The sequence below is a fragment of the Myotis brandtii genome, unplaced genomic scaffold (genome assembly GCF_000412655.1).
Source record: "Myotis brandtii unplaced genomic scaffold, ASM41265v1 scaffold82, whole genome shotgun sequence".
In the NCBI taxonomy this organism is placed as follows: Eukaryota; Metazoa; Chordata; class Mammalia; order Chiroptera; family Vespertilionidae; genus Myotis; species Myotis brandtii.
The window spans coordinates 522,524-535,945 of record NW_005371324.1 but is presented as its reverse complement, the minus strand read 5'-3'; the positions used below and the strand labels follow the sequence as shown (position 1 = coordinate 535,945).

The 13,422-nt window shown below is 40.9% G+C and overlaps 1 protein-coding gene across 1 annotated transcript in view; it reads right to left on the bottom strand.

Annotated features, from left to right (window-relative positions):
* LGR5 (leucine-rich repeat containing G protein-coupled receptor 5) overlaps positions 1-13,422 on the bottom strand; it is a 151,402-nt gene that overhangs the window by 28,750 nt on the left and 109,230 nt on the right. The window contains exons 9-13 of the mRNA XM_014531688.1: positions 9,335-9,403; positions 8,988-9,056; positions 8,776-8,847; positions 5,188-5,253; positions 4,159-4,230 (exon numbers count right to left, since the gene is read on the bottom strand). Of these exons, the coding sequence (XP_014387174.1) occupies positions 4,159-4,230; positions 5,188-5,253; positions 8,776-8,847; positions 8,988-9,056; positions 9,335-9,403 (348 nt within the window). The remainder of the gene's footprint in view (positions 1-4,158; positions 4,231-5,187; positions 5,254-8,775; positions 8,848-8,987; positions 9,057-9,334; positions 9,404-13,422) is intronic.

Genomic DNA, 13,422 nt, shown 5'->3' with positions numbered 1-13,422 from the left:
CTGCCCTCACTCCCCACCCACTGTCCTCATCCATAGGTGCACGATTTTTGTCCAGTCTCTTCCTGCATCTCCCATTTCCCTTTCCCCCCCAAGAATAGTCAGTCCATTCCCTTTCTATGTCCCTGATTCATTATAATCACCAGTTCATTCTGTACATCAGATTATTTATTCACTTGGTTCTTAGATTCACTTGTTGATAGATGCATGTTTGTTGTTCACAATTTGTATCTTTACCTTTTTCTTCTTCCTCTTCTTAAAGGATACCTTTCAGCATTTCGTATAATACTGGTTTAGTGGTGATGAACTCCTTTAGCTTTTCCTTATCTGTGAAGCTCTTTATCTGACCTTCAATTCTGAATGATAGCTTTGCTGGATAAAGTAATCTTGGTTGTAGGTTCTTGGTATTCATCACTTTGAATATTTCTTGCCATTCCCTTCTGGCCTGCCAAGTTTCTGTTGAGAAATCAGCTGACAGTCGTATGGGTATTCCCTTGTAGGTAATTGAGTCTCTTTCTCTTGCTGCTTTTAAGATTCTCTCTTTGTCTTTTGCTCTTGGCATTTTAATTATGATGTGTCTTGGTGTGGTCCTCTTTGGATTCCTTTTGTTTGGGGTTCTCTGCGCTTCTTGGACCTGTAAGTCCATTTCTTTCACCAGGTGGGGGAAGTTTTCTGCCATTATTTCTTCAAATAGGTTTTCAATATCTTGCTGTCTCTCATCTTCTGGCACCCCAATTATTCTGATGTTTGTACGCTTGAAGCTGTCCCAGAGGCTCCTTACACTATCTTCGTATTTTCGGATTCTTTTTTCATTTTGCTTTTCCGGTTGGGTGTTTTTTGCTTCTTCGCATTTCAAATCTTTGGCTTGATTCTTGCGCTCCTCTGGTCTGCTATTGGGTGTCTGTATAATATTCTTTATTTCAGTCCGTGTATGCTTAATTTCTAGTTGGTTCTTTATCATAGCATCGAGGGTCTCATTAGTTTTCGTGACTCTCTCCTCAAGTTTATTGACAGCTTCTAGCACATTTTTGCAAGCCCTCAAAATTGCGATTTTTAGCTCTATATCCTCCATTTCTGTCATGTTTTTTTGTCTCCGCATTTTTTATGCTTTCTTGGTGCACCCCCTAGTGGTCTTTGTGCGCAGTCTTGTTCTAGTTGAGCCTTGATTGTTGTAGTTAATACTAGAGGGATTTGACCACCAGGCCGACTGGCTGTGTGAATCAGCTGTGTCTGCCGCGGAAAACTTCTGTCCTCTGGGGAGGTGCTAATCTAGCCTTTGCCTGAGGCGATCTGGCAAATGGCTCTGCGCAGGGCTTGGGCGGGGCGGGCTCAACAGGGCGGGCGGGCGGAGGGAGCGGTTATGGCCCCTCTCAGTCCCGTTCCCAGAGGCTCTGCTTCTCAGAACCCCCGGAACCGCTGCAAACCTCGGAGGGAAAGCTGCCTTCCAACTGATGCCAGACACTCCCGCTTCTCCCGTTTGGGTCCGAGTCCCCAGCGATTCGCCCGTATCTGGAGCTCAGAGTCTGAGACTCCCCCCTGACCGAAAACGACAACCGCGCTCTCAGCCACCAGCCCGCTTTGCGCGCGCACCTCCGCACCTGAGTTTTTTCCACACTGCGCCTCCTCTGAGCCTCGGTGTGCTGTTGTTTTTCCTTCTAGTTGAAGAGTCTCTCCTCAGCCAGCCTTCCTGTGGTTCTGGGTGATGTCCGTTCCGTCTTTTAGTTGTATTTTTGAAGTGGTTGTTTGCGGCAGCAGTCTCCGGTGTTTACCTATGCCGCCATCTTGGTCTCTCCCCATGAACAAGAGATTCTTTCTTGAGTAGAAATGGAATCATGTTACTTTTCAGCTTCTACCTTGCTCTGTAGGGTAGACTCCTGTATAGCAGCTTATCCACTGTAGTCGCTGCTGATCCTTGAAGTTGATCAGCCTGGGGTCAATCCCTCCCAGTGACTCCAACAGCAATCAAGGTTCAACTACAACAGGTCAGTACACACAGCCTACACAGGTGTGCACCCTGAGTGGCCAGCCCAGGTGATGGGGGAGGCTGTGCCACTGGGCCCTACAGGACATCTACTACACAAAACCACTCTACCAATTCCAGGAGATGTATCAGCTCTACACAATGAACAGAAACAGACACAGGAAAGCAGACAAAATGTGGAGACAAAGAAACAGGTGCCAAATGAAAGAGCAATCCCCCCCCCCCCCAAAAAAAAGAACTAAATGAAATGGAGGCAAGCAAACTACCACATACAGAATTCAAAACCACAGTTATAAGGATGCTCAAGGAACTTGGTGAGAACGTCAAGGAATTTAGGAGAATTCAACAGCATAAAAAGGACTATAAAAAAGAAACTATAAAAAAAGAATCAGTGATAAATGAAGGATACACTAACTAAAATGAAAAATAATTCATAGGCACTCAACAGCAGTGTAGATGAAACTGAGAATCAAATCAGTGATTTGAAATATAAAGAAGCAAAAAATACCCAATCAGAACAGTAAAAAGAAAAAAGAATTTAAAAAGTGAAGATAGTATAGGAGCCTCTGGGACAGCTTCAAACAAAACAACATTTGTATCATGAGAGTGCTGGAAGGAGAATAGAGAGAGAAAGAACTTGAATACCTATTTGAAAAAATAATGGCAGAAAACTTCCCCAACTTGGTGAATGAATTAGATATACAAGTCCAGGAAGTGTAAAGTCCCAAATAAAATAAACCCAAAGAGGCCCACACCGGGATATAATGAACAACATAAACTGATGAACATAAATAGATTCAGAGACAGAGAAGCATCAAGCAGACAGTCAAACTTCAGAGGAAGGCAGGGGAGGGGAGTGGGTAAGAGATCAACCAAAGGACTTGTATGCATGCATATAAGCATAACCAATGGACACAGACAATAGGGGGGTGAGGGCATGTGCTGGGGGTTGGGGGTGGCTGAGGAGAGCTCAATGGAGGAAAAAGAAGACATATGTAATACTATATGTAATATTTCAAACAATAAAGAATTAAAAAAAGAAAGAAAGAGAAAAATTTATTTAAATAAAAAAGGAGGCCCACAACAAGACACATCATAATTAAAATGCCAAAGGTTAAAAACAAAGAGAGAATCTTAAAAGCAGCAAGAGAAAAGCAGTAACCTACAAGGGAGCACCCATACTGTCAGCTGGTTTCTCAACAGAAACTTTGCAGGCCAGAAGGGAGTGGCAAGAAATATTCAAAGTGATGAAAAAAGCAAGGACCTACAACCAAGATTACTCTACCTAGCAAAGCTATCATTTAGAATCGAAGGACAGATAAAGAGCTTTCCAGGCAGGAAAAAGCTACAGGAGTTCATCACCACCAAACCAATATTACATGAAATGTTAAAGGGTCTTTTTTAAGAAGAAAAACCAATAAAGAATATGAACAATAAAATGGCAATAAATGTCTATCAACAATTGAATCTAAAAAACAAAATAAATGAATAAGCAGAACAGAAAAAGATTCATAGATACAAGAACATTTTGACAGTTGCTCGATGGGCAGGCAGTTGAGAGAGTGGTTGAAAAAGGTGAAGGAATTAAGTACAAATTGTTTGTTACAGAATAGTCATGGGAGTAAAGTACAGCATAGGGAATATAGTCAATAATATTGTAATAACTATGTATGGTGTCAGATGGGTATGACATTTATCAGGATAATCACTTAGTAAGTTGTATAATGTCTACTCACTGGAGTGTACACTTGAAACTAATATAATAATGTATGTCAACTGCAATTGCAAAATAAAAATATAATTTAAAAAAAAGAAAGAAAAACTGTTTAACTACCAAAGAATAAATGGGCAGGAAGAACTGTGTGGTCATTTCATCTTTGTATACAAAACAATCCCTGACAATTCCAGGCCATAAACAGAAACACATTTTGTCAGTTATTCACAGAGCGGCCTCCTTCCTCTTTACCAAAGTTTCAGATCTGCTGACTGGCAGAGAGCAGATTGCAAATTTACAACTTTTGAATTTATTTCTGGAAATGATGACTAGCAAAATATTTGCCTTTTCATAGCTAATATATGCCCACAATATGCATATACAGGGAAAATAAATTATTAAAGAAAAACCCAAGAAAGAAAGAAAGTGCTCTATGATGGGGAAGGTGCTGGGAGGCAATACTCACAGAGATCGGAGGCTAAGCAACTGCTGGAAAGTGTCAACCTTAATTTCATAGATTTCGTTATGTCGCAGGTCTCTGAAATGACAGAGGTCCAAAGATTGATTTCAAAGTCACTGGTTTCAAAGACTAGTCTTCTGAGAACATTTACAGAGGGAATACCTGCCCTCAATCAAAGAAACACATGAAATTGACTATCAAGTGACTTAAAAATTTTTTTTTGGTTAAAAAAGAACATTGTAATTTATACATTTAAACAAGTTTGTTTTGTCTCTCTTTCAAAGCAGCTAGTTCTTTTGGGTGAACATAAAACTATATCCCAAATGCCATCTTCATTTAATACTTTGAGAATGCCTCTCCTGTCTCTGCCTTCTGAGCCTTTCTTGTATTTTAGGGTCTTCAGGAGTTTCAAATCTGCCTTTCAAACATAGATTATTTATTTCTTTCTCACTTAATTTTCCAAAGGCTTCCAGAGAAAAATTAAGTGGGAAAGGATAGATGGTTAATATTATTTTGATCAAAACCAAAGTATGAGTATGAAGCAATAGGCTGATGTTTTATGGAAGTGGCAATTTTAAGAAAGGACTTCTAAAATGTTTCATGTGTAAGTAGCACCAGTGGCACCTCAAATATGACAAATATGGCACCTCCCCTAAAGATGACTATTGTGAAATAAACATATCAACAAACTCAAGTCCCCCATATTAAAAAAACACAAAGCACTTATTGGATATGTAAGTTTAGCAAAATGCCAAAGCTCAAACAAACGGACTTCATTATTACATCAAGTTCAGGGGGGCAGGGGAGGGAGGGAAAAGGAAATAATAAATAGTTTACTTACCATACAATGCATGGTAAAATAGTATTATCTGTATTTCCAAACTTTATAGCTATCTCATACAGTCATGTTGTGTGTGTAAGAAGGGAACACACATGAAATGTCTCTCCAGTGACCCAAGCAAATCAATGAGTCCTGGATATGTGAGTTTGGGTTCTTATTTTTGGCTAGGTGACTTAGAGACTCTATAGACGTACATTTTCTGAAGCTTTTGGCAGACTGAAAAACTGGGTAAATCCTCCAACAGGTTGTAAGATAGATCTCTGAAAAACAGAAGGTAGAAAAGGGAAAAAAATCTGTTACATATTAATCGTAAGGAAACATTCCCCTTTCCCCTTTGAGATGATATATCTCCTAAAGGCCGACACTGAACATTTCTCCAGTCTGACATGGAGCAGGTAGCCACCGTTATTGGATTAAGCAGAAGATTCAAATGTTTACTAAAATGTAACTGTTATACTTCTTTAATTGACTTAAATAATTTACTTAATGAATATATTTATATTTTGTTAGTGATGATCTACAATGTTCTAGCTATTATCTTACTGAAATGAGTACAAATCAAATTAAATAATTGTGCCTCTGTTTCTAAGAGCTGCTATCTACAGCTAAAAGAATCACTGTTGGTTCTTTTCTAATTAACTAAAATAAAACCCCAACAACAATTCAAAACATAGCATTAACTTGGAAATCAATCACTACGAGAAAGGGAGGGGTGGAAATCTAAGAAAGTCTTCAGCCAAAACTCAACAAATTACAGAATAACAAAACCATCTGGATATATTTAGAGTAAAATATAACTAATCTAAAACAAACCATGGTAATTTGCAGAAAGCTTAGAAAAAGAAATCTGGTAGATAAAGTAACATAGATATATATGTAAAAAATTTTGTCTCATATTTTAGAAGTTATCAGCTAATCAGCTAACACGTTTTCATGCCTGATTTTAATTCTTAAAACTAGATCCCCACTATGCAACTAAAACTAAGAGGCTCTTAAGTTATTTTATTCTTTAATTGATCACTTTATTCTACATTTATTGGATAAATGTAATTTATATAGAAATACAATTCATTTCCTACACATAAATAGTTCAGATAAAGCTGTTTGCAAACACAAATTTGTAGTTTATAGTAGAGGTTTCAAAGATCAACCCGAATCAAAAACAAAATAGCAAAACCATACTTCCCACCTATATACAAGTATACCTGACTAACAGTAGGGTATGTAATTTTGAAAAGTGAGTGAAATAAAATGGACACACATGTTATCAAAGCTGATAGTAATTTGGTTCACTAATCTTCACAGACTTCAAGGGGACAAATCCTTCCTGTGTACCTCTTAGTAGAGGGTGCATAAAATCCTCTTCTACATAAGTATCACCTCCTACCTAACTTCTACCTAATGATTTTCATGGTTAACATTGACCAAGTACTTCTTACATGTAGATACCATGTTTACAGCTCAACCTGAACTTTTTCTTTTAATCCTGTGGTCAATCTATGAGGGAGACACTGTGATGATCCCCATACAATGTGAAATGACTTGCTTAAGATCACCAGCTACTAAGTAGGGAAAGCCACACACAACCAAGTAATTCCCTTGGAGGTGAAACAAGTTGGGGGCAAAACCACTCAAGTGCAGTTAAATTTCCTCATGTAACAAGGACCCATGGATGATTCAGTTTAAGAGGGTTGCTCTCAGACCTCTGCTTCTAGAACCTAAAGTTGACTGTAGTAGAGGTCAGGATTCTGAATTCTGTTCTCAACTTCAACTCATTCTACTTGGTTGATACACTGGCCAGAGCATTGATATCTTTCTCAGTTCTTTCCTTAAGTGAGAAGATGCCTGCTTTGCTGATATTGCAGAGTTGTTGGGAAGAACAAATCAATATTGTAGGTTGAAGTGCTTTGAAAATGGCAAGATACTGCTATTAAGGTATTTGTGTATTTTCAAGCCTTTCTAGTTTCAGCTTGAGGAAAGAATAATGGAAGTGAGAAACAAGATGATGAGTTAACATTGCCTGAGAGTTTGCAATATTCCTGGGGCTGGTATTTAATCCTCATGATGATCCTCTGAAGAAAGTAATTGCACCTCTACTTTATAGATTAGGACACAGAACTGAGAAGGAATAAACAAGTTGTTCAAGATACTGTGCTGGTATAGAGAGAGACTGGACTTGAACCAGAAAAACAGACCCCAGAGTCTTTGTGCATAACCAATTTGTCAGTCAGCCTCCATTTATGCAGTTCTAGACCTGGGTGGTTTACTATTTACTGTGTGATATAGTGGAGACAGATGCAATTTATTATTATTATTATTGTTATTATTATTATTAATATTCTAAAATATATGTTTATTGATTTCAAAGAGGAAGGGAGCGGGAAAAATAGAAACATCAATGATGAGAGAGAATCATTGGTCTGGTGCCTCCTGCACGCCCCCTACTGGGGATTGAGCCTGCAACCCGGGCATGTGGCCTGGCCCGGAATGGAACTGTGACCTCCTGATTCATAGGTCAACGCTCAACCACTGAGCAACACCAGCCAGGCAACAGATGAAATTTAAATACTGGCTCCCAACTTATTAATTATAGGATGTGAAATTCTTGTCATGGTATTGATCCAGTATCCTCAAGAAATGAGGATAATTATACCTATTCTGTAGGTGGTAGGGAGAATTCTAAGATGGCTCCATGATTTCCACCACCTGCTGTACATACACTTTTGCCTAGTTATTCAATGAAACTGCTTGTGTTTAAAATTTGGACTCTGCTACTTTCTTGCACTTAAGTTTCCTAATTCTCAGTTTTCTCATTTGTATCTCTCTAGGGCAATGTGGGGTGAATAAGCGGAGACCAGCTCTGTCCCTTTCCTTCAAACATAAACGCCCGACTCCAAGGCTATCACATGGTGTTATTGCAAATCCATACATTGATCAACTGTGGCCTGGAGTGACATGCAGGCTGGGAATGGGGGAAGGCAGAACCACCACGGCAGACATTCCCATTCCTCCACTTAACATCTGTAGTGCTGCTTGTAGCGCTGCTACTAGGCAAAGCCTATGGTGGAATTACAGGCATTCAATGGCCGCAGATGTCTACTGCGTGAGAACAGAACCATGGCAAAAGATGAAGGGCCCTTTCACTAAGTCCCAACAATGCTTGAGAGGACGATAATAGGTTTGAGTGGGATTTGAGGGAGAGGGCTGAGAATGGAAGGTCAAAACAAAGCTCTTCAAGTTCCTATAAACGACTTTTCATAAAACATAAGAAAGGCAGAGCAAAAAGCTCCAAGCCAACAGAAATAACATATGCAAACAGTTTAACCATTAGAGGAAACATTAGAACATGGCACCCACAACTATACCGGAAGAATGTTTGGTTGCCTTTATCAAGGTCTGTGTGCATCCGATAGCTTAATTTTTTATTTTGGCATCCATAGTGGGTTTTTAATCTATCTTTTTCTGCTCTGAAAAGCCTTTAGAGGGGGAAAGGAAGTTATTTGGGCTTGTTCATATCCATTTTCTTAAAGGAAATGTGTGCCAGTTGGACTCCAGTGGGAGACGTTTGGGGTTTGGAAACACGGTGTACTGCCATCATTACCAGGGTCCCGTCAGAGAGCCGCTTCCCTGGCCCACGGCGGGCAAAGGAGGCCTGACCTCCTGGAGAAGAGCAAGGAAAGAACTTTCTCCCCTTTTAAAGGATTTTTGAAATAATGTCTGACACTTCACCCCTAGATGGCAGCTGCCTGTTCACAGGGCGTTATTGCCTTACTGATACGCACAGCATTTGGAGATTAGGTAACTGATCACACACGGTTTGAGGAAGAGATGAGATCTGTGCTCCAGTTAAAGTCCTGTTGAAACACAAAACCAGACATAGCTCTTTTATTCAGGCATCACACGGACATATTTTGATTCACTGGCATTCAGACTGGTTGGGCTTTAAAAGCAGTGCCTGTTCTGGTCAAAGTCAAGAGCCTTCTCAAGTACTCACAGGCTCTCCAGGCTCCCGGTTCCACTCAAATCAGGAAACTCAGTGATTTGTGAGGCACCGTTCAAAGTCCTAGAAGGAGGGATACATGAGAATTATTGGGAGAAGATAAAAATGGATAATTAAAAAATTATTAAATATATCTTTTTAAAAAATATTTTTATTGATTTCAAAGAAGAAGGGAGAGGGAGAGAGAGATAGAAACATCAATGATGAGAGAAACCATTGATCAGCTGCCTCCTGCACGCCCCACCTTGGGGATTGAGGCCACAACTTGGGCATGTGACCTGACCGTGAATCGAACTGTGACCTCCTGGCTTATAGGTCAACGGTCAACCGCTAAGCCATGCTGGCCAGATAAAAATGGGTAATGAAAAGCGGATCTTCCAACAAGCTGGATCGGGTTATCATAGAAATGTCTGGAAAAAAAAAATCCAAGCACCAATGTCTTAGTATAAAACGTGAATGGCAAATTTCAACCAGTACATTCAATGTTTTTATGTAATTTCGATTATACTATCTCTCTATATAAAAGCCTAAGCGACTGAATGACCAAATGACCAAACAACCATTTGACCAGCCACTATGATGGGCACTGACCACCAGGGGGCAGATGCTCAAAGCAGACATCCCCCGAGGGGTCCTGGATTGCGAGAGGGTGCAGGTCAGGCTGAGGGACCCCACCAGTGCACGAATCCATGCACCAGACCTCTAGTATTATATAACATTCCCAATTACGTGGTTTCAGGCAACCTCAAAAGTGTTTTAACTCATATGATGAGACTTTTGGTAAGAAATCCATACTATTTAAGATAGAAAATTTCTGACAGCAGATATGAATGATAGCTACTAAGGAGAAAAGCAAGTGAACTGTTGTTATTACTTAAAAATTTCCCTGTGCCTCCAACATCTGTGGACTCTAGTGAGTGGCAGAAAGGTAATTCAGGGTGCTGGCAAGTGTAGCATTAATTAAAGAAAGGTGAAGTTTTATATGTTACATGAAGAGTCTATCCTCTGGTCAAATCTTATCATAACACAAAAGGGACTAAAAAATGGAATTTGCCTCATAATATTATATTATCCTTTATCTGCACTATGCGCTTATATATTCATATATGTGTACCCTGGGCAGATATGATACACACGCTTGTATACCTAGGCAGACACAAATAAGGAGCTATAGGGTTCTCAGATGGGAGTTCCCTCATGAAGCTCTATCCACTGAGCCAAACCGGTTAGGGCAATGTAATTTTGATTATACTATCTCTCTACCTAAAAGCCTAAGTGACCGAATGACCGAACAACCAAACAACCGTTTGACCGGCCACTATGATGGGCGCTGACCACCAGGGGGCAGATGCTCAAAGCAGACATCCCCCGAAGGGTCCTGGATTGCAAGCGGGTGCAGGTCAGGCTGAGGGACCCCACCAGTGCACAAATCAGTGCATCAGACCTCTAGTATTATATAACATTCCCAATTACATGGTTTCAGGCAACCTCAAAAGTGTTTTAATTCATATGATGAGACTTTCGGTAAGAAATCCATACTATTTAAGATAGAAAATTTCTGACAGCAGATATGAATGATAGCTACTAAGGAGAAAAGCAAGTGAACTGTCGTTATTACTTAAAAATTTCCCTGTGCCAACATCTGTGGACTCTAGTGAGTGGCAGAAAGGTAATTCAGGGTGCTGGCAAGTGTAGCATTAATTAAAGAAAGGTGAAGTTTTATATGTTACATGGAGAGTCTATCCTCTGGTCAAATCTTATCATAACAAAAGGGACTAAAAAATGGAAATTGCCTCATAATATTACATTATTCTTTATCTGCACTATGCGCTTATATATTCATATATATGTATACCCTGGGCAGATATGATATACACGCTTGTATACCTAGGCAGAGTTATCAATGACACAAATAAGGAGCTATAGGGTTCTCAGACAGGAGTTCCCTCATGAGATCAGGAAAAATTTCATAAAAATGTCATTTGAAATAGACCCTGGAAAACAAAATTTCAGTAAGTATAGTGAGGAGATAGCATCATAGGAGCAAAGAAAACAAGGAAAGATTCATTTTATGAATTTAGCTGAGTTGGTCTGGACTATGTGTAGGGTAATTGAGTAGAGCTTTGGGGAACTGATCAGGAGGGTTGGCCTGGGCCACATGGAAGGCTGTGAAAGTCAGGGCAAGGAGTGTGCATTTAATGTAAATAGAAAATCCTTAGTTTCTGCATGTTTCACAGCAAGAGAGTGACAATATGGGTGCTGTGTTTCAAGAGAGATGACCCTACCAGTGGGATAGGCAGGGAGATGAGCCTTAGACTGATGCACATCTAGAGGTAATTGCTAGCAGAGAGGCTGATGGGCAGCTGGATGGGAAGTTAGGCATAGGATGGGACTGCAGAGGTAGAAATAAGGTCTGAGTAGCCAATAGATACAGGAAGCCTTTGCCTTCACAGAAAGTGGGAATCCGGGAAGGGGCGTGGGTGGGGATGGCAATGACAAGAGATGGAAACAGAAGCAGAAGCAAGGAGAGGGGGGATTAAGTCAACATCAAGTATTGGATAGGGGCACTAATAATTTGGGGGGCTGTTAGTCCCCTTTAAGTGGTATCAGCATATCAGGAGAGTGATTAAAAAACACATACCCAGTCCTGCAGCTGCTAGGAAAAAGAAGCAAAGGCAATGCAAGCTGCCAACCTCTTAACTATGTAAATACTCTCTAATGAGGACTAATGTTTATTGGCAGTAAACTTTAAAACCCTTAGTTTTCCAACATACTGTCAGAACATTTCAGGAATGATGAATGGTATTTTTTTCCCCTTAGTTGTCAGGGCTAATTGGGACTCCAGCTCATTTGTGACAAATGTATGCAGTCCCAGAATGCCTCTCAATCAAGTTGGCACAGGATGGATTTCTGCCAAGAGGTGCCCCTAGAGTCATGTTCAACAGTTGTCCTTACTCTCTTCCTCCAAATTCAAGATGCCTTGAGGACACAGAAGGGCTAGGCAGTCAGGGACGGGACCTTTGGACAGGACGTGGGGAGAGGAAGAAGAGTGGGAAGTCCTAGAATAACAGGACCTTGCAGATGTGAACAGGATACAGCTTGCTGACCGCACCTCAGAAAAAACAAAAGGACCTAGAACCGGGGAACCTAGCAAGGTGGGGAAAGAAGGGTGTGCAAGGGAGACCTGAGCTTTAAAATGTGTAGATGCTACTAAGACAGGCAACTTGCAGATAGCCAATCACAAGGCAGTGAGGTGTATAATCAATCCCAAGGATGTTGCTAAGGCAGAATTTTTTGAAAGGACCAACCAGGAACTAGCAAGCATGAATTTACCCCTGGACAAAGAAGCACACGTTCTCTTCTCTCTCTCTGGCGCACTGGGCTCCTATCTCAGGGGATATACTCCCCTGCGCCCATGTGGCTTGTGGCCATATGGGACTGCGCACATGGACTGATGGACTTTAGCTAGCTTAGATGCTGAACTACACCCAGCTGCAACATGGAACAGAAGCTCTGGACACTGGCCTGCTTTTGGAACACCAGCTGCACCTTTTCCAGGACTGGTTTAAGGGGCATGGGACTTCGGAACCTGAGACAAAGAAGCTTCACCAGTAACCTGCTTTGGGTCCCCTTCTTGCTGCCCCCTGCGGCAGGAAGTCCATCTATCCCTCAATGAACTTTGCCTCTGCTAATCGTTTGTGTCCGTGAATCCATTCCTTGGTTCTGTGAGACAACGAACTTGGACTCGGAACACCACATTTTGGTTTCACCTTCACCCATGACCTCAGTCCAATCCTATGTCCCAAATCTGCCAGGTATCTTTTAACTAAGAGCCAGCCCAATATTAACATATTTTCATCTTCTTGTATATCTACATATGACCAATCTTATGTCTGTGCTAAATGTGAAACATAGAATTAATTATTCGTTAAAGCTGTAAGTATTTTGTGCTTTTATGGTACCTAAATCCTCATATACACCTTTCTAAAACATATGTATATTTCTAGAATTACAACTTAGCTTGTAATTGTATAAATGTGACTTCATGGTTGGCTTGACAATCAGTGGATATACAGACAGCATAAAACAGTATTCTCATTCTCCACCATCAACTTAGGCTGGAGTTTATTGTTGTAAAGGACTTCTATCTAATAGAGGAATATGCAAATTGTCCAGGATGCTGTCACAATAACAGTAACAACCAGTAGGCTGCATGGGGCGACAAGGCTGGCAGGGAAGTTAGTGAGAGATAACCAAATGACTGAACAAGCAGGCTGCATGGGGTGACCAGGCCGGCAGGGGGGTTAGTGAGGGACGACTAAACGACTGAGCAGCAGGCTGGGAGGGGCAACCAGGCCTGTGGGGGGCGCAGTTAGGAGCGACCAGGCTGGCAGGGGGAGGGGCAGTTGGGGGTGACCAGGCCGGCAGG